General features: G+C 34.0%; 1 protein-coding gene across 3 annotated transcripts; it reads right to left on the bottom strand.

The window, feature by feature from the left end:
* Positions 1-1,269: 1,269 nt before the first annotated feature.
* Positions 1,270-19,122, bottom strand: LOC128238703 (uncharacterized protein DDB_G0283357-like). Of its 3 annotated transcripts, none has more exons than XM_052954864.1 (5): positions 19,005-19,122; positions 7,720-7,821; positions 6,516-6,671; positions 5,614-5,667; positions 1,270-5,302 (listed from the first exon to the last, which is right to left on the bottom strand). In XM_052954864.1, the coding sequence occupies exons 1-5, from the start codon at positions 19,036-19,038 to the stop codon at positions 4,698-4,700; spliced, it is 951 nt and encodes a 316-aa protein (XP_052810824.1). In that variant the 5' UTR covers positions 19,039-19,122; the 3' UTR covers positions 1,270-4,697. The 3 variants fall into 3 exon arrangements, with proteins under 3 accessions (XP_052810824.1, XP_052810826.1, XP_052810825.1); XM_052954866.1 differs by lacking the exon at positions 19,005-19,122 and adding an exon at positions 12,438-12,698; XM_052954865.1 differs by lacking the exon at positions 19,005-19,122 and adding an exon at positions 9,221-9,773.
* Between the last annotated feature and the right edge of the window lie 521 nt (positions 19,123-19,643).

The raw sequence follows: 19,643 nt of genomic DNA, 5'->3' as shown, positions 1-19,643 counted from the left end.
TATGGTTGTTATGCCTTTGCAAGGTCATTAGCGCAATCCAAGCATTGCTTGGCCAAGGGGTGTAATCAATGTAGGGCTTTGCCTCCTTAATCAGCAAAAAGATTTTGGTCATTTTAACACTTTCTTGCTCGGCCACACGGAAAATGGTAAGGCTATATGCGTGTTTTTAAAAAACCCAAGACAGACGTCCAAAGGACGGCTATAACCCCCGCCACTGTTTTTAGAACATTTTGTTTTTCTCTAAATCTGACTGAGTCAGTAATTGAATCTTACCAAAAGTGTACTGTGCACTGACACAGGTCAAGAGTTGGAAAATAGGAAATACAATTTGTGTGATTTGTGGTAACGTCATAACATTGTTTTACTGCTGTTGAAGAGAAAACACATGTTACAAATATATTACATTTGTGTCCATTGTTTATTACAACATTAAACTTGTTGCACATAATGATAATGATAGGCAGACCGCGCAACCTATAAATCTAAGCAATTTATGTAACATTTTCAATCGACAAACCTTTTTTATTGTGTACTCTGACCTTCAAATGGCTCGTGTGACCTTGACCTTTGAGGTATATACGCAGATCCAGGTCACTGCACATCCTCTCAATAAGGACAACATTTGTACCAAGTAATATGGTAATCCATCAATGCATAAGTAAGTTATAGCGCGGACGCGAGCATGTGTACTTGACCTTTTTATATCTCGTGTGACCTTGACCTTTAAGGTGTAGACCGAGGTCAATGCCACAGAACATCTTCTCAATGTGGACAACAATTGTACCAAGTTATATGGTAATCCATCAATGCATAAGTAAGTTATAGCCCAGACACAAGCAAGTGTACTCTGACCTTTTAATGTCCTGTGTGACCTTGACTTTTGAGGCATGGGCCCAGGTAAAGGTCACTGCACATCCTCTCAATAAGGACAACATTTGTACCAAGTTATATGGTAATCCATCAATGCATAAATAAGTTCTAGCCCGGACACGAGCATGTGTACTCTGACCTTTAAATGTCTCGTGTGACCTTGACCTTTAAGGTATGGACTATGAAAGGTAAATAAAAGAGGCCTGAGGGAGTTCTCAGTTACTTTATAAAACGAAAACAAAACCCCCATTCAAAACGTAAATTGTTAGTGTTTTTTATTTATTATTGTGACTTAGATATATATTATATATATTCAAATTATATATATATATATATATATATATATATATATATATAAGCATATATATATATATATATATATATATATATATAAGCATATATTTATATTAAAGACACAGTGTTATATTGTCAAAATAAAATATTGATGAAGCATGCGAATGATTCATTCTTGATTTCTTAATTAAAAAAAAGATCTATGCGTATGAAAAGCAACGTGATATTTCAAGCATAATAACAACGTCACTTATTTAGCTGAATCAACAGAGCGACAGAGCCAACTCCAAAGCTTGTCTTTTATTATACAATTCAAAAAGGAGCATTAAAATCATTAAATAAAAAAATAATGGGCCTTGCTATACAATTGCACGTATAATCAGGCACCAAATGTTTCATTAAATATCATTTTTGTTAGTTACAAATAAGGTTTTTGCGCAAAAAAAACAGAGGCTACGAGAATACTGCGCCTTCTCTCTTTGAAAAACATACAAGCTAATAAAATTGTCATGGAAATCGAACCATCTTCAGAAAACAAAACAAAATATTCCCATTCAAGATCCGAAAATACAGAACCAAGTAAATTTCATAAACACAATTTATGTTTGACTGGAATTTATCTATTGAAACTAAAAAAGAAATTAAATCAAATTTGAAATTCTAGGGTTTTAACAGCCAAACAAAATTAATTTAAAAAAAGTTTCAGCCAATAAAATGCAATTTTCACAACTCTTGTCTCATGTATAATGCATGAAATATCTAGGTGTTATATAAACAGCTAACACAACACAACAACGTATAAATGCACAGTGAAACTCCACTTAAATGCTTTCTTTTGTGTGCATGTATATTTTATCACAAGAAGTATCACAGTTTAACTCAAAGACAACATAAACCAACGATAACAAGGTAATATAAACATATTTAAATAATTATCATAACAGCAGAAGTATATATTTGTGCAAATACTAGTAAGCATAATAGAGAACACACAAAATTCTTATGTGAAATACATGTGAACCAGACCCAAGCCCAAATTTCTTAAATAGTCATAAAACACAATGAAAACTACAGGGACAAGCCCAAATTAATTTCCAAAATTCTTGAACATTCTTTAGTCTCTTAATAATACAATGAAAAATACAGGGAAAAGCCAAAATTAAGTTCCAAAATTCTTGAACAGTCTGAAGTCCTTGTTACAGCATCAAGCTCAGATCGCCATTTTTTTCAGTATATTTTGTGTTATATCCTCAATTTAAAGAGGTTTTTTTAGACTTTTCATGAAAATCAGATTAATTACTTTTTATTATGTATAATAAAATTTAGGAAGTAATTTGGCTTGAATTTGGCTTGATTTTGGCTTGATTTTTTTGTTTTTGAGTTCTATGTCGTTTACCCTGTGCCATTTAACGGGATTTATGTTCAAACTTTTGACTACTGATCTTGTTTCTGTAGTTTTTAACATAAATATTGATGAAATGAGATCAGTGAACATGTCATGCTGAAGATTTTACAAATGTACAACACACTGCCAAATATCATTTGAATCGGCATGATGGTTATAATTAATTTATCTATATTGTACCTTTATTATGTTAAAATTGTTTTCAGCCATGCTAACTGTTGGTTGAGTTTATAGAAGTAAAAAATTAAATGTTATAATATTGAAAAAAATACTATTTAAATCAAAGAAATGTCATCACTTACGAGCATGTTTATTTACACCATATACAATAATATAAAATAATGAATATTTAGCAAAAGCTCTGAGCAATTTTGTCATTATAATAGCTTGGTAAGATGAATCTTGTTGCATATAAAATGTGATGAAAGGTATGAAACATTTTTTATATTATCGCAGCTTAGCAAGAGAGAACAGTTGTTATTTTATCAATTATTAATATAATATCCCGTTTCATTGAAACAAAATAGCAACTTAAGAAACATTATAAAGGGTGAACAAGTCAGCGAAAGTGTTCACTTTTAGAAGGACTTAATAAGGCTTTTAAGTTTGAAATTTTGAAATAAGCTTTATCTGAGCACTTTAAAGTTCACATATACCATAAACATAGCACAGTATGTGTACATAATTATCTAAATTCAGAGCATAGGGCAAGAATGACTACCAGTACAAGTGATATCAATGGTCAGCAAACATACATACATACATATATGATCATTATGAAGGGCAAAACCATCCACATGCAATAATCAAAACAGTACTGGGCCGGTTGTTCAGAACTTCGTTCAAGTTCACAACATTGTTAACATCATCATTGTTAACTTTGAAATCATTACTGCTCTGGGAGTTTCAATGATACACTTAAATACTTTATATGGTTTCCAAACAATATTTCAGACAACTGTTTAAGCTGTACTTGTTTTATTTACTTATATGAGCATATCATAAAATATTCAATTTTAAAAGTTAACAATTAATCATGCTGTTTACTTTAACAAAGTTCTCTACAATCGGCCCAGTTTCAATAAACAAATCAACAGAATCTAATAAGCCAATCTGGTCAATTTAAATAACATTGCACTTATACACAGGAAACGTTAAAAATGAACATTTCATTGAAATATATGTAACATAACATGTAAATAATATATTAAGTAAATGATAAATAAATGCAATATTTTGTCACTAGAGAGACACTCTATATCTTGTCAGCAGATGTGTGAAAAAGACATTACTCACATTACATTAAAACAAAGATTTGAAATGCACAAGTAGGGAGCTGGAAAAACCCACATGTTAAAAAGGGGTGTTTTGTCCACCCTTTTTTATACTTAAGCTGTTTTGTCTGCCTTGAAAATAAAATAAGAGGGGTTTTGTCCTCCTATACAAAAATGAGCAAGGGTGTCTTGTCTGGGAGGTGTTTTGTCTGGGTGGTGTTTTTTCCAGGGGGTGATTTGTCTGGGAGGTGTTTTGTCTGGGAGGTGTTTTGTCTGGGGGGGGGGTGATTTGTCCTACAATCTACAAGTGCATCACAAGCTTATGCCAGTGCTCGTCTATTTTTCACCGACAAAAAAGGGGTATGAATCAAGAAATGTTATAGCCAGTATTATGGGATCTCTAAAAGATGTCCCAAAGATTTGTAATAGTTTAACAAAAACATCTTTAACCAATAACGAAATGTTCAAGTTTTTGCACAAGTCCTATCTCTGCTAATGATGACACCAGCGCTACAACAATTCCTCAACTATCATTGCTGATGACAACACCAGCACTACGACAACTCCTCAACTATCATTGCCGATGATGACACCAGCACTACAAAATTCCTCAACTATCATTGGTAATGACGACACCAGCACTACGACAATTCTAAAACTAAACAATTAACAGGAACAATAAATAAAATTTGAAAAAAAGAAATGCAGTTTTTGTTTAATAAATGGCAAATCTTTGAGTCCAATGCACTGATAAATGTGTAAAAAGAAACACATGCTTTTTAAAACAAGGACTTAGTTATATGAAATGCAAGAGAATGAAAGCACTTTGTGTCAGAAAAATGCAATGATGACATTCACCAAAATGATTTATTTTGTCTTGTGGAGCTTCTATCTGTGGCGGCTCGACCGTTTTGTGGTGACTGAAAGGTCTGCAAGTCACCATTGCCTGGTCCTCTTGAGCTTTGCGGACCATCTATGGAGGACCGACTACTTTGTGGAGAAAGAAAGGCGGGCAAGTCACCATGTCCTGGGCCTCTAGAGCTTGATGGACCAAATATTCCATTCTGATTGGATGCACCAAATGAACTGTTCTGATTGGACGAACTAAATAGACTGTTCCTTGAAGTAGGGTTATAAGTCTGACTTACTCCAATTGAAGAACTGTTTGATGTTATAGGCTTACCCGCCATGGAATTTGTGTTGCTGGATAAATTTTTCATGCTAACTGGCCCCCTGTTATTACTATTAAAATTGTTTCCCATTAAAGAGTTTGTCCCTGCTTTTATGGCACTGCCGTTGGGTGATTGGTCAGAAGACTGTGTGTATAAGCCTGCACTAGAATTAGACTGGTTTCTAGGTGAAACAGGTTTGTCCTGTGAAGCTTGGTTTTCCGTGCCAAATGCGTAACTAAAGGGTCTGCGAGACTGGTTTCCTGATGCCCAAGACTTTCCTCCAGGGTCTGTTACAAATAAGGAAAGAAATTAACACACAGGTAAGAGACCAATCACAGTCATGTGAATGGTATCTAAATGCTGAAACTCTGATGTCAAGCATGTGGATAATTGATTTTACTTGAGAGTTATATCCATATCTTTAGTTATTCCATTTAGTATTCCATTACAAACTGTCAACAGTTATCATATATGTGACTTAAAACCCTAATTTCTTAATAAACATGACTAAATTCTTTAACATGGCCTAAAAACAATATGAAAACAAATATGATCCAACAAAGTTTTATGAAAATCAAACATAAAAAGAGGAACATACCAATACCTCCACCATTCGCTTGGCCCCCAAATGATGATCCAAACTCATCTGTATCTGTGGGAAAAACCATCTTTATAAACCAATAAAGCGGAAACTGTTGCAGCCAATTCAATGTATAAAGCTGTTTATTTCTCTGGTTTGGTTATTGTTTATAACTGGTTATTTCTCTGGTTTAGTTAAAGCAAGCAAAGCCCTTTATTTATTTGTTAACATATGGATAATTAATCTAGTTTTATACAATTTGCTGATGGTGTATAATAGATTAAATATAGTTTTCTTTCTAATACAACAATATAACTTAATATTATACCTAACATAAATGTGTCCCTTCTTTGTGTATATAAAGTTGATCGGTCCGTATATCAATGTATTTCAATAAAAATCAAGTTTTTATGACGTCAGCGGTCCATATTATATTTTTGGCTGGTCCGGACCTCGCCAAAATTATAATTTGGACCGCTGACGTCATAAAACTGGTGAGCAAGTGACTGGGGAGTCAGCCCCCCGAAGGTGAATGGACCTTGGCTGACGCCTTGGTCCATATACACCTTTGGGGGCTGACTGGCCCGGTCCTTAAAAATGTTATATGACCCTCAGTGGTGTGTAATATTTCTTAATAAGTATACTGATACATTTATATTGGGAAAAAAAGAAACTGTGCATAATGAGAAGTAAGTCTGAAATGATAATCAAATGTTTGAAGAAAACCAGTACCTCCCTCTTTTCAATTATTGAAAATATCAATGCAATTCTGATATAGAGGTACTTCTAATGTCATGTGAACTTGGCTTGTTTTAAGGAAATACTGTATTTGCCGATTTTGGGATCATCTGGTGTCTAGCTCCTTTAATGATGGATGTCTTATCCTTTAACAAATGCACAGATTAAAAAAAAGTTGTTACCTTTCCCCCCTCCATGGCGAGAATAATAGGCCTTGTCTGCATTGTAGGTGAGTGACTGATCTGCCCTTGGCTGCTTCTTTACCCCACCCACGTTCACATTGCGCTGTATGCTCCATACATTGTCAAGGTCCAACTTCGAGCTTCCGTTTACACCACCTTTGGGTGATAGAAGACATTTAGTTGTTCCCATTTTTTGTAGAAATGAACAATCTGGCATAAAAACATTACCTGTAACAATACGTGTCCATATGAATTATGTTCTACAAATATACTCATATATCACGCCTCTATCATGAATGTCGCAATGCCATTGGATCAGGATTGGTCACACGTTGACCTCATATTTTTCCATATTGGGACACTACAGTCTACTGTAAGCTTGATATTGTACTAAAATGGCGTCTATTTTCTGTTTCCAATAAATAATGAAAGACTCATAGGATATTGAACATACGAGATGTAGAAACCCATATTCGGGTGAGAGCGAAGCCCCTTATATCCCATATCATGTCTCATTCAGTTCCACAACATTCAATGACAATTGATGTTGAAAGTGGTGTGTGAAGTGATCAATTTACCCAAATTATATGAAAATCCTTCAAGGAGTTATACAGAGTCCACATATTATCTATTGCTCGACTTTTGACCTTGAACTGTGACCTTCAGAGCCAACCTGCCAGCAGTGTCTATGCTGCATGTCATGTTTCATGATAATCCTTCCATTGGCTTCAGAGAAAATGGGTAGACTTTTAATCTATGGCTTGAACCTTTTGACTTCAAATTGTGACCTTGAGCTGGCGTACATTTATTGTATGTCCTGCGCAGCATCTACTAGTAGATGTATTGAACAGTTTAATGAAATCTTTCAAGGGGTTTAGGAGTTACTGAGCGGAAACGAAATCTATGGCTCAAACCTTTGACCTTGAACTGTGACCTTGACCTTGTGCTGGTGCACCTGGATTGTAAGTTCTGCAAAACATCTCCATGTGGTGAACATTCGACCACAGTTTCATGAAAATCCTTCAAGGGGGTTAAGTAAGAAGATACATAGTAGACACAGAAGTATGACAGATGGACAGACGTTCATCCATGCTATAAGGAATGTCTCAGCCTGCACAGCATGGAGGGAGACATAATGTTTAGCCAATCAAGTTAAACCAAAATTGTATTAATAAAATAGTATGCCACTTTAAGTCGCACTCACTGTTGTTGTTTTTCTGTGGTTTTGAGTTAAAGCTCCAAGGGAGATCATCCTCAACATCTGTGTTCTTCTTTGGTCCAGAGTACAGAAACTTTTTTGCTCCACCTGAAAAATAGTAACAATTCTGCACTATGAATTAGGGTTTTTGCAAGATTTTAAAAAGGACAGGGTACTGCAGAAAAGGTACTGATGGACAAAAAGCATTCATCATCATATTTCAAGTTTTAATCAAAACACAAGAAATTTTTGATTATCTTAAGCATTAAATTATTTGAAGGCTGAAGGGTGCACATTCTGGCCTCCATGAGGGCAGGAGGGTGCTTCCAAAAAAGGACAGGGTGCATGTAGAACCCTCCCATAACTCTCTAGCTTAAAAACACTATGAATATCAAAATATACTTATTAATAATAATAACAATAAAATTAGTTTCTATTTCATGTGGAACAAACTGTTGCATGTTTAAATCAAGGATGGCTATGTATGTCCCTAACATACTTCTGTTTTTACTTATCTAGATTAATCATTGATCTATTTCATGAAAACGTCAAAGATTGAAACCCGAAATAAAAGAAAGTATTAATGAACTTTAAAGCAAAAGTTTATCATCAACAATAAGAGGATTATGTTCTTAAATATTTCTCCTAAAGTTCAAATAGCTTTAAGAACAAATAAAGCATCAAGATAACCTTAATATATGGCATTACGTTTATTGATCAGCAAATAAACACACAGCCATAGGCAGCTATATGGACTATAAACAAGTACATGTTAAATACCATTGAATGGTTGATAATAAATTGTGTGAAACACTTGGCAGTTACTTCAAGTACTTAGCTCAATGCTTTGACAGAAATGTTTCATATTGATAATCAGGGCCATTATGTCTTTTCATTATTTTTACAACTTTTTGTGAGCAGCTGCTGATTATTGCCAAAGAAAAATATAACAATTACCTGAATTACCATTTCATTTATTAATAATCATTGGTTATATTCTGGTTACTAAAATCATGGTAATTGTGTTTTACAATTAAATTATTCATGGCATAACGAAACAGATAATTATTCATGGCATAACGTAACAGATAACGTTACACATTGACCTTTTCGCTAAATTTTCTTTAAAAAACAAAAATCACATCCCACCTCCCCAAAAATAGTTATAGTGAACTTTTCATGCCAATATGAAAGAAAAAATATTAATTGATTTCACGAGAATTCAGCCTTTTAGATTAAAAAAAACATAATTATGATAGTCAGGTCCCCCAAAACCCATTTTATTTGGTTCAGGGGGACGTGACACACATCTGAAGTTATGTCCTCCAAGATGGCAACCTCTCTTATGTCAAATACTTGACCTGCCCCTAGGTTCTTTTTCTTAAGAACAAATATTCAACAAGAAATAAGTAGCTGCAATAATTATGCTTATTTTCATAGTTATGTTTTTTTTATTTAACAAATATCACAACACGATATTATATTTCAAGAAATAAGAACAAATTACCTCTTCCCATATCCGTGAACATAAATGATGGATATTCCGCTGTTATAATGACTTGCTAAAGAATAGCGTACTATTCAAAAATAATATTATTTCTCAAATATAAAACAAATACACCATATAACAATTAAATTGTAAGTTGCACGACAGTCCAGTTTCTATGTTTCACAGAATACAACAAATTATCTAAAATTACCATGATTTTTAGTAATATTTTAGTATTATATATTCACAATTCCAAAAATCCAAAAGATGAATACACCTTGGTGTTTTGAGGAACATGAACAAACATCTATTGAAATTTATCAAAGAACTTGTGAAGTGCTAAACAATCTATAGACTGAAACATAATGCGAGCTGTAACAAACAGGAATGATACAATCATAGACTTTAGCGTTTATTTCACAATGTATGATTGTTTTAATCCCTCTAATCAACTTAGCACTAAGGTCTCGCGTTTCAAGGCGTAATTTTAGACAGGCCGCACAAATGACTTTATGGTACAGCAATCCTGATGGATTAAAATGAAATTTCAAAAGCTTTTCAACTTTAAAACAAGGCATTTCTACCAGAGTCAGAGGTGCATGCGCTTTGCAAACTTGCAATGGAAAAAGTGTTATGTTTTGGTTTGTTGTCATACATGTATTTAATGTGTTCAGGATCAACTGTTTGGCAGACGTTAAAACATTAAAGAGAAGATATTTAAAAGTCTTATGAAAATGGAAACCAGAACAGGGTTCTACCCAGCTCCACCGCGTAATCCTAAGGACCTGGTAAATGGTGCTTTATTGATATGCCCTTTTACTTGTGCATGCAGGGGGATAGCTTCCTATAGGCCGTGTCAGCTGCAGCCTTCACAATTTTTTGGAAAATATGGAAAAGTACTAAAACTGCAATTAATTTTAGAGACATGGCATAAAATATGGATGATATAAATTGTTGTAAAATATAAGGATACTGATCGATGCTTGTAAACATATTTACTAGTATGAAATATGTGCCAAAATGTACCTCTGAAAATTAAGTTGAAAAAAAATATTCGTGGGATCACAGCCCCCTGTACACCCTATACCTCAGCTTACACAACATTTTCAGCTAAGCTACACCCCTGCTATTCTAAATAAATTGAATTTTGCCTTCTTTTTGTTTATATCAGCATAAAACATAGCTCGGTTTCTTTTTTCATAAACTTGATATATATTACCAACATTAGTAACAATCACAAGTAACCAAGTAAAGAAAATGATTATATTAGCAGTGCATATACCTGGCACACAAGTTTTAATACACTAGCTCTCTGTTCAGTTCTGTTCATTAATCATTTAAATGACAAATACCAATGATTATGTCATTTTTAACATTTAACATTTAAGTGTATGTGCATGTCAAGTTAATATAATAATTAATGGGTCCATAATTGACAAATAAAGAAAAACATTAGTGACAAAATTCAAAGCTATAGCCTGTCTCGGTGTCCATGAACGATAATTGGAACTTTATCTTTTAGCAGTATATCAAGTAATTATTTTTAAAATCATCGAGCATTACCCTGCTATTCATGTTTATCTTTCAGGTAAACAAGGCACGCTGTCATCTATGGCTCTCCGATCTTCCAATCTAAGGGAATATTGATTGTCAATACTGAATATATATAATCAATGACTTAATCAAATTTTCGCACCAACTTTCTGATAACATCTGCCGGTAAAAGACAGCACGAATATAGGGCTTTTGCGTCATTCGGTTACTGAAATGCAGTTTTGTTTTGTTATGTTTGTTTTACTTTGCTCCTTCAACAATCTTTGACTGATCAATTAACTTCAACAGTAATAAAGTATTTTGTAATATTCAGAATTGCATACAAGCTTACAGCCAGGGCCAGTTATTTAAAAAAAACATCTTAAGCAGGGCCAGTATTCAAAAAAACATCTTAAGCAGGGTTGGTATTCAAAAAACATCTTAACCAAGGCCAGTATTCAAAAAAACATCTTAAGCAGGGTTGGTATTCAAAAAACATCTTAACCAAGGCCGGTATTCAAAAAATATCTTAACCAGGGCCGGTATTCAAAAAAACCATGTTTACCAGGGCCGGTATTCAAAAAACATCTTAAGCAGGGCCGGTATTCAAAAAACATCTTAAGCAGGGCCGGTATTATTATCTTAAGTCGATTTCCTATGATGTTTTTTAAAGTCAGTCCCGTACAAGTAACTTTAACATAAAGGTGTGTTTAGTACATTAAGTAAATAAAATGAAGTATTTTAGATAGTATAAACTAAAGCTATTTTATCATATGACAAGTGAGAAACTTAACTTAGGAAAAATACTTAACTTAGGAAAAATACTTTACTTAGAAAAACTACTTAACTTAGGAAATGACTTAAAATGTTTTATGAATACTTTCCTGGATCATCACGCCCCATTAGATCATCAAACATTGTTTTGACTATGTATCAGGTTCAAATAAACTATTAAAATGTTTTCATTTCAAACATGGTGGTTCTTGGGCTACACTGGCCTGAATGACCATTTAAATTAAAGCAGTTCCTTAGCTTTACTTCACATTAGCAAGATTTTCATTTGAACAATGCAATAAAAAACATACATTATACATGTACCAGCAAAATTAATGAACATTCAAATTAAGCATGTCCAATTCCTTTATTATACATGAATCAATTAAAACAAGATCTATTAATAATAAAATATTTCTAGAAAATGACTTTAATTTAGTTTAAACAAGTTTTTACAACATTATATAAATCATTTTCGTTAGCACAATGTTACATGAGAGAGTGGTCTTGTGTGTGTGTGGGGGGGGGGGGGAACCAGAGAACACATAAGAGAATCAAACCCAGGTCGCCGAGGTGAGAGGCAATTGCGCTTACCACTGAACAAACTAGACAACCTTTGAATGTTTTAAGCTTTAACATTATATTATCCTATTTAGGGATAAAGTATGTATATATAATAACGCACATTATTATATGAACAGTATGATACCTAAATATTTCGGAGTAGATATAATATCTTTTTCGAAATAAGCGCTATTTTATTCAGGTTTTAGAATATTTATTCACTAAAAGTTGCTATTTAAAAATTTCAATTAAATTGATAACACAGACATAATAACTACCTGAAAATTTTGCCATTCAAGCATTGATAAGATCGATCATGACCCAAAAAAATCTTTGAAACTATAGGAATTATACAAAAACAAACCTGAATCTTCCGAATCCATTTTTTAGTCAACCATTAAATATTTCCCGTTATACAACGCACAATGTAGGTTTTCACACTGTCACCTTTAAACCATAGACGATTCAAACCTCCTCTCAATAGATAGATCAATCAATGAAATGGATTTCCGTTTGTGAAACTTTCAGCACCTTCAAGTTTTTAAAGTCATAAACAGTTTCAATTTTCCAAAGCTTTCAAACACAATGAGCTGACAACCTTTATTTCAGGTGAGACCACCATTGATCAGTATGACAATATTGACTTATTCACTTGCATTATTCATCAAATTTATTTATGAATTGAAATCGATGTCAGAGCTAAAAGGTCCCGACCCAATTTCCCAAATTAAACAACAAAATGTTTATTTTTAACTCATGTTATGCTAGGGTTTGGGGTTAGGGTAAGGGTTCACCTTTTAATTAATTAACTGTAGAATACAAAACAGCACATGCATATATAATTCATATTACGCCATTACGAAGTATTTAACATTGATTTCAATCTTTACTATATATATAGATCTGTTAAAAATCCAAATGCATCATATGTAATACAAATAAATTTTATAAGGATTAAGTACAGTTTAAGATTGTTAGATGGATGCAAGGCAGAAACATTACCATTTATTTTGTGTAAGTACATACCAACTTTCTTTAAAAGTTTTTGTGGTCTACATGATATTGTGTGAACTATTCACTAACTGGGCCAGCAACTGTAAATATCTACCGCTTCACCTTATTAAAATCAATATCAGCCGACCGCTGATTTACTAAATGTACAAAACTTGAGAAATACTGCCTTCTAAGTGGAGGAAGTATAATGTTAAACACTAAATAACATTTAGATGTTATATTTGTATCCAACATATGTACTTAACAGGATTAAAACCAGAGTAATTCAATTGATAAAAGAAATGTAATAAACCCAAAATTAAATAGAACTTTTATGTTCTATGCAACACTATAACGACTGTCAAAATTGGATGATTTATTTACTAATTACATTTATTGAATTTATAAACCAAACCAAACTAAGGTGTTGGGTTGTCGTAATTATACTGGTTCAATAGACGTTATTTGACACTGAATAAACCAATTTTCTTCAAATGAACGTTTTGAATGTAATTTCTTTAGAAACTTTTAAATAGCTCCAACTTTAAATCCTGGCCATCTATTTCTAATTTGATTCAATAGTTACAAAGAAGATATCAACCAAGATTTATTATATAAAAAGTTGGCACACTTTGAAACTGGGATCATGATGTTAAAACCGCTTAAAACTGCAAAACAAGATGTCCAAAAAGGTTGCAATCAACATTTCAGATGCCGAACCACCCTGATATGTCCCAGTACCGGTATACAAAAGATTTCCTGGTTACATGTTAACCCTAGAAAACAAAATTATTGCACGTGAACATAGATTTGAAGTCTAGAAATGCCAATTTTTGCAAATTTTAGTTTTACTTAGTGAAACAGGAAACCAATCCCAAGGTGCACAATTATATCACCCCATTTACAATTCTTCTTAGGTTTTCTGAGCTATGCAAGTTCAGAAATGCCATTTATTTGCTAATTAAAGACCCATAACTCTGGTTTTACTAAGTGCAGCAGGAACCATAATCCCAGGTGCAAAACTTCATCACCCCATTAACATACCCCTAAGGTATTATGACTCTAGGTTATATATGAGTAGTTTTGGCGGTTTGAGCAACACAAAACACTAAAGGCCAATTTTCAAGCAAATTCAAGGGCCATAACTCTGGTTTTCCTAAGAGCAACAGATTACAACACCACAGGTGCAAAACTTCATCACTTAAGTAACATTCCACCAAGGTTTCTTGTTGGTGAAATAGGTTTAGAGTTTTGAACGATACAAGTTTGCAAATCAATTCCCTCCCCCATTTTTGTTGGGGGCATAATAAATGATCTTGTTAAATGAAGTGCAAGATTACCTATGCATGTCATCATTCTATTTAGCGTCATATTAATTATTAAATACACTTAGAGAGACAGTTTTGTCTTTTGGGTAAATTATACTATCCCCCACTATGAGTAATTTGACATGATTTAATGTTTATGTTTACAAAATACTGTAAATCTTTTATTACAGGTTGAAATTTTGAAATTTGAAATTAACATTTTTAAAGATATGTATGACTGTTTTTCTTAAAAAAACAGTTGATCAAAATAGTGTTGGCCTACTTAAAACCTGCTGACCTAGATTACGTCAGAGCTCGCGAATCAAGGTACTAGAATCAAGATGGTGGCCTAGTTTCAGTGTCTGTACTCCATCAATTCCCTCCCCCATTTTTGTTGGGGGCATAATAAATGATCTTGTTAAATGAAGTGCAAGATTACCTATGCATGTCATCATTCTATTTAGCGTCATATTAATTATTGGGTGTTCAAAGGCAGAAAATTGCCAAAAAGAGAGAAGATCGTCCCAAAAAACATGCCTTGAACGTGAGTGGTAATAATGTCCACAGGAGGGGTACGCTGTAAAAGATGATGGGTAGAGCAAATGACGATCGAAGGGGCAGCAAATGACGATGGGAGGGGCAGCAAATGATGGTGGGAGGGATAGCAAATGATGATGGGAGGGGCAGCAAATGACAATGTAAGGGGCAGCAAATGACGATGGAAGGGGAAGCATATGACGATCGAAAGGGCAGCAAATGACAACAGGAGGGGCAGCAAATGATGGTGGAAGGCTCAGCAAATGACAACAAGAGGGTCAGCAAGACGGTGGAAAGGGCAGAAAATGACAACAGGAGGGGCAGCAAATGCTATGGAAGGGGCAGCAAATGACGATGGGAGGGGCAGCAACCTTAATCTGGGGGGAGGGGGTCCAGATTATAAGGGGCCTTCTCACATCAAAGAAACCCAATGCTGCTATCCAGGCGTTGGTGTATACTTTTACCTCTTTTGTTGTGGGGGAATTTGCAGAACACAGAGAAAAACCCACTTTTCCAAATTCACATGGGCCCTGGCTGATAATTGACACCTGGGTCGCCTTGGTGAGAAACAACCGCACTAACCACTGTGCATACCGAACAACCTGATCATGTTTTCATTTAACTGATTACATACTTCATACTTCCACTAGCCACTGCAAACTAATAACTAACCCTTTAACACTAACATTGTTTAACAAGTTCTACAAATGTGTAAGTTAATTAAATACCTGTGAAATTATATCAGATACATATACTATTCCAAATAATTGTATGTGTACAGATTTTTTTACAAAATTACATGGCAAATCCTTCACTTCCTTAAAAGAATCCTGTATTGAATGCCTATTATTTTAGACTTGTACATATACATGCTAAATAACTTTACTGAATGTTACTGATGCCATTACAGGCTAAGTCGAAGATGTTTGATTAAACTGCTTTTCAATCTGTTATGAAATTCAAAGGCAAGCAATCTATAATCGAAAATCATATATGACCAACATGTCAAAAAGCTTCACATTGTCAACAAACTCTTAAAATTTAAATTTAAAAAAAAAGTTAAAATGAAAACCTGTGCCTGGTGTTGGGCTATTACCTAAGTCAAGTGACCTTAAGCCAAAGCCAGAGCTAACCTAGCCACAACAATGCGCGTTTTGTAACATTTGAACCATTATTGTTTTCGTGACACTATATTACGGGAACATAATGAATGTCTGAATGTTAAAAAAGTTCCCTTAACGACATACATGCCATATCCCCCGGGGAGGGGGGGATCCCCTGAAATTCCAACCCATCCCCTGGTCCCGCGCCAGGGAATCCATATCCCCTGGAATTTAAAATATATATATATATATATATACCGTCCTAGTCCCTAAAATCGCGACCAACCTTAATTCGTGGCCATCTTTGATTTTCCCCGGGTATCACGTGAAATATGCGTATCTGCAAAGCTATGACGTCATTTTTACTGCGAACTATTTACAAGAGTAGATGCTTTCAAACTTGCGAAAAATGTCTTTAAACAGATAAATTCACTACAAACAATGAATAACACTGCAAACAAAGTAGTTTTACTAATCCTAAATTAATTGCCATAAAAACAAAACATATTTGCCACATAACATCCTTAAAAATTCGCTTGTTATTTCGTCTGCTTTGTATACATTTCATCAATGACGGTCACATGACCTAAATTCTTGTAGGAAGGCAAAGCAAAATTATAATATGTGTTTTCATGACCCATAGTCTTAGTGTCAAAATAAAGAAATTATTGAGTGTTAATTTCTGTTTTAGGCGCATCCCTTAGCAGTGATAAAGCAGTACATAATTTATTTCCAACTGCGCTTAAACATGCTTATGTACAAAATGATCAGAGAGAAAGGCACTTATGTCCTTAAGTCATCTATAATGTTCAGTGTCCCTGAAAATACACTTAGAGAGACAGTTTTGTCTTTTGGGTAAATTATACTATCCCCCACTATGAGTAATTTGACATGATTTAATGTTTATGTTTACAAAATACTGTAAATCTTTTATTACAGGTTGAAATTTTGAAATTTGAAATTAACATTTTTAAAGATATGTATGACTGTTTTTCTTAAAAAAACAGTTGATCAAAATAGTGTTGGCCTACTTAAAACCTGCTGACCTAGATTACGTCAGAGCTCGCGAATCAAGGTACTAGAATCAAGATGGTGGCCTAGTTTCAGTGTCTGTACTCCATACATGTGATATCGTCCCGGACGTCCGGGATTGTCCCGGAAATCGTATCTCGGTCACGGAGTCACGGAGGGTGCATGTTTGTCCCGGAAAGTCATAAAAAAAAAACGAAAAAAAAATCTCGGAATCGGAATCGATTATCTTAATTTTACCAATGTAAGTCAGCTATTTTGCCTGTCCGGGACACTGGTCATAAAACACAGGACATGTTGACACTAATCTGTTAATTGGTACGTGTGTCGTCGAGGTCATCGTCAATCACCCGATAAATGATCTATCGGCCTATTGTTGTGCTTAACTAGTGGGGGAGGGTTCTTGTATACAAATTCATTGTTTTCATATGGATTTGTTTGGTCTTATGAATGATAGCTTTTAATTGATGAATTGATATTTTTCACACATTTTACCAACAAACGAGCATGAAGGTAAGTTCAAAGAAAGTGACAAAATGAGTAAAAAAACAAAATTAAAACACGGAAAACATCCCATATTCCTTTCAAATTTCAAAGTCGATACGTCGTTATACTTAAAACAACTTACGCGTCCATAAGGAATTTTAGTGTTTTTACCTTTTTTCCGAACTATCGTGTGTATTTTTATGCCGAAATAAAACTGACAATATGGGGTTTACAGGTGGTTATATAGAGTGCTTTAATCACGTGACCATGGTAAGTCACGTGATCGCTTTATACAGCCGATTGTTGACACGTCCCTCTATCAAACTTATATGCATCTCCAAATGGAAAAAAGCTCATCGACTGGAAAATCTTCTTTATCGTCTGGAAAATATTGTGTGTCATAAATTGCAAACGTTTTAAATGTGGTGAAAAAATAAATATTTTGTAATGCATGTTCTCAAAAGCGCGGGAAAACAGGTGCCCGTATAGTTGTTTATTTCCTGTTTTGATGAAACCGAAAGTAGACTGCATATCCTCCTGGTTAGCACTTCATTTAAAGCATGGAAAAAGATCTGGTGGTTTTATTTTTTCAAGAAAATGCAGAGAAAAACCAACCATGTCAAGTAAAAAATATGTCTTCGCAGTCAAAATAGGTACATTTTCCCGACGTTAAAAATGACTAAAATAGCCCCAGATATGCTATAGAATGCACCACAGACGTTCCCCATTTAAAAAAAATTCCGGGGGAGCATGCCCGCAGACCCCCCTAGTTTGCGTTGACATTACGACCAGTGTCCCGGAATCGACCCAAGAAATTATCACATGTATGCTGTACTCTGTTGACATTATTTACGTGGAATTTTGACCTGTTGTGCTTAAATACTTGTTGAAATATATGGATAAATAAATGGCATGTCTGACAAAAGTTATTAAATTATTTCATTGTTTTGCTCAACATTGTTATTTTTGATTTATTCCTTACATCAGCGAATCATGGTTAGTCGAGGATATATATATATATATATATTTTATAAACTAGCAAAAGTTTGAAAGTGGAAAGCATCCATACTATTATGAGTGTAAAATACCATGAATGACCATGATGACTGAGTCCAAAAAATATTGTAATTAGATTTAGAGTGTGTTTCTGTATTTAAGCCTGCCAAGTTCCTGAAAAACCGTGGTTACAATTCACTGGTGCATAAATCGCATTGGGTAAAATCAAAATCCACTGCAATTCAGACCAAAATCCACTCAGAAATATGGCATGTATAAAACGAGCATTATTGTGACTAGTTCTTATCCACACGCAACAAACACACTGCAGTAGTTCGGATGGCACATATCGGATAAAAACAAAAACGTTCGGAAAATATACGAAATATAGAAACGGAGAGTTTTTATAACAGTTTCATTAATTGTGTAATTTAGGCATCGTTAGAATGATCCAATAACGCTCTATAATGTTAGACTTACGGCTAGTTTCTTGTCCAAATTCGTCGTTTTGCATCACAGCTGACGTTGTTTACATTGATAGTGACTAACATGGAGTTGACCCTCATATTCGAAAAGCATTGCAGAAAGGTAATTTAAGAGATTCTGGAGTAATTTATTATGAAATAAAAAAAAATATAAATTATTTTTTATACTGAAGTTACATTCTATACTGTAATATTTAATATTTAAATTCGAAAGTAATAAATTAAAAGGAGTAAAGTTGTAGGTTACTTTACACCATTTGAAATTGCTTTATAGACATAAATGATGGTTGAGAGGTTTATGAGCGTTAGATTTTTAAATACCCCTTTCTTATCTTATTCGAGTTTAATGCATTTTTATTATGTTATATTATTGCAGTATTTATACTGAATCTATATTCAACCGCCGTCCCCTTGACACTACCTGGAATCTGGTACGCCCCTTCATTACGGGGTTAACATGTCCAGTGAAAGGCCTAACATGTCCAGTGAAATGCCTCAAATAGATATTAAAGGGCTACTATTATAATTATGAGAGTTGAAACATGGTTTTGGAGAAAAGAATCGTCGGATTGGTAAGTCTGACCCTTTTCTTTACTTCACACATTATAGTATTCATGAGTCCAATTAAGCCTCG

Source organism: Mya arenaria, chromosome 6, assembly GCF_026914265.1.
Source record: "Mya arenaria isolate MELC-2E11 chromosome 6, ASM2691426v1".
NCBI lineage: Eukaryota > Metazoa > Mollusca > Bivalvia > Myida > Myidae > Mya > Mya arenaria.
Note: the sequence above shows the minus strand (reverse complement) of the source record. Positions and strands in the feature narration are given on the sequence as shown.

Excerpts from the sequence above, each read along its gene's own strand:
- LOC128238703 (XM_052954864.1), bottom strand. The coding sequence starts at position 19,038 with ATGCAAAACGACGAATTTGGACAAGAAACTAGCC. Across the intron at positions 7,822-19,004 it reads ATTTGGACAAGAAACTAGCC|GTGGAGCAAAAAAGTTTCTG; the intron begins GTAAGTCTAACA and ends ACTATTTTTCAG. Across the intron at positions 6,672-7,719 it reads ACCACAGAAAAACAACAACA|GTGGTGTAAACGGAAGCTCG; the intron begins GTGAGTGCGACT and ends TATCACCCAAAG.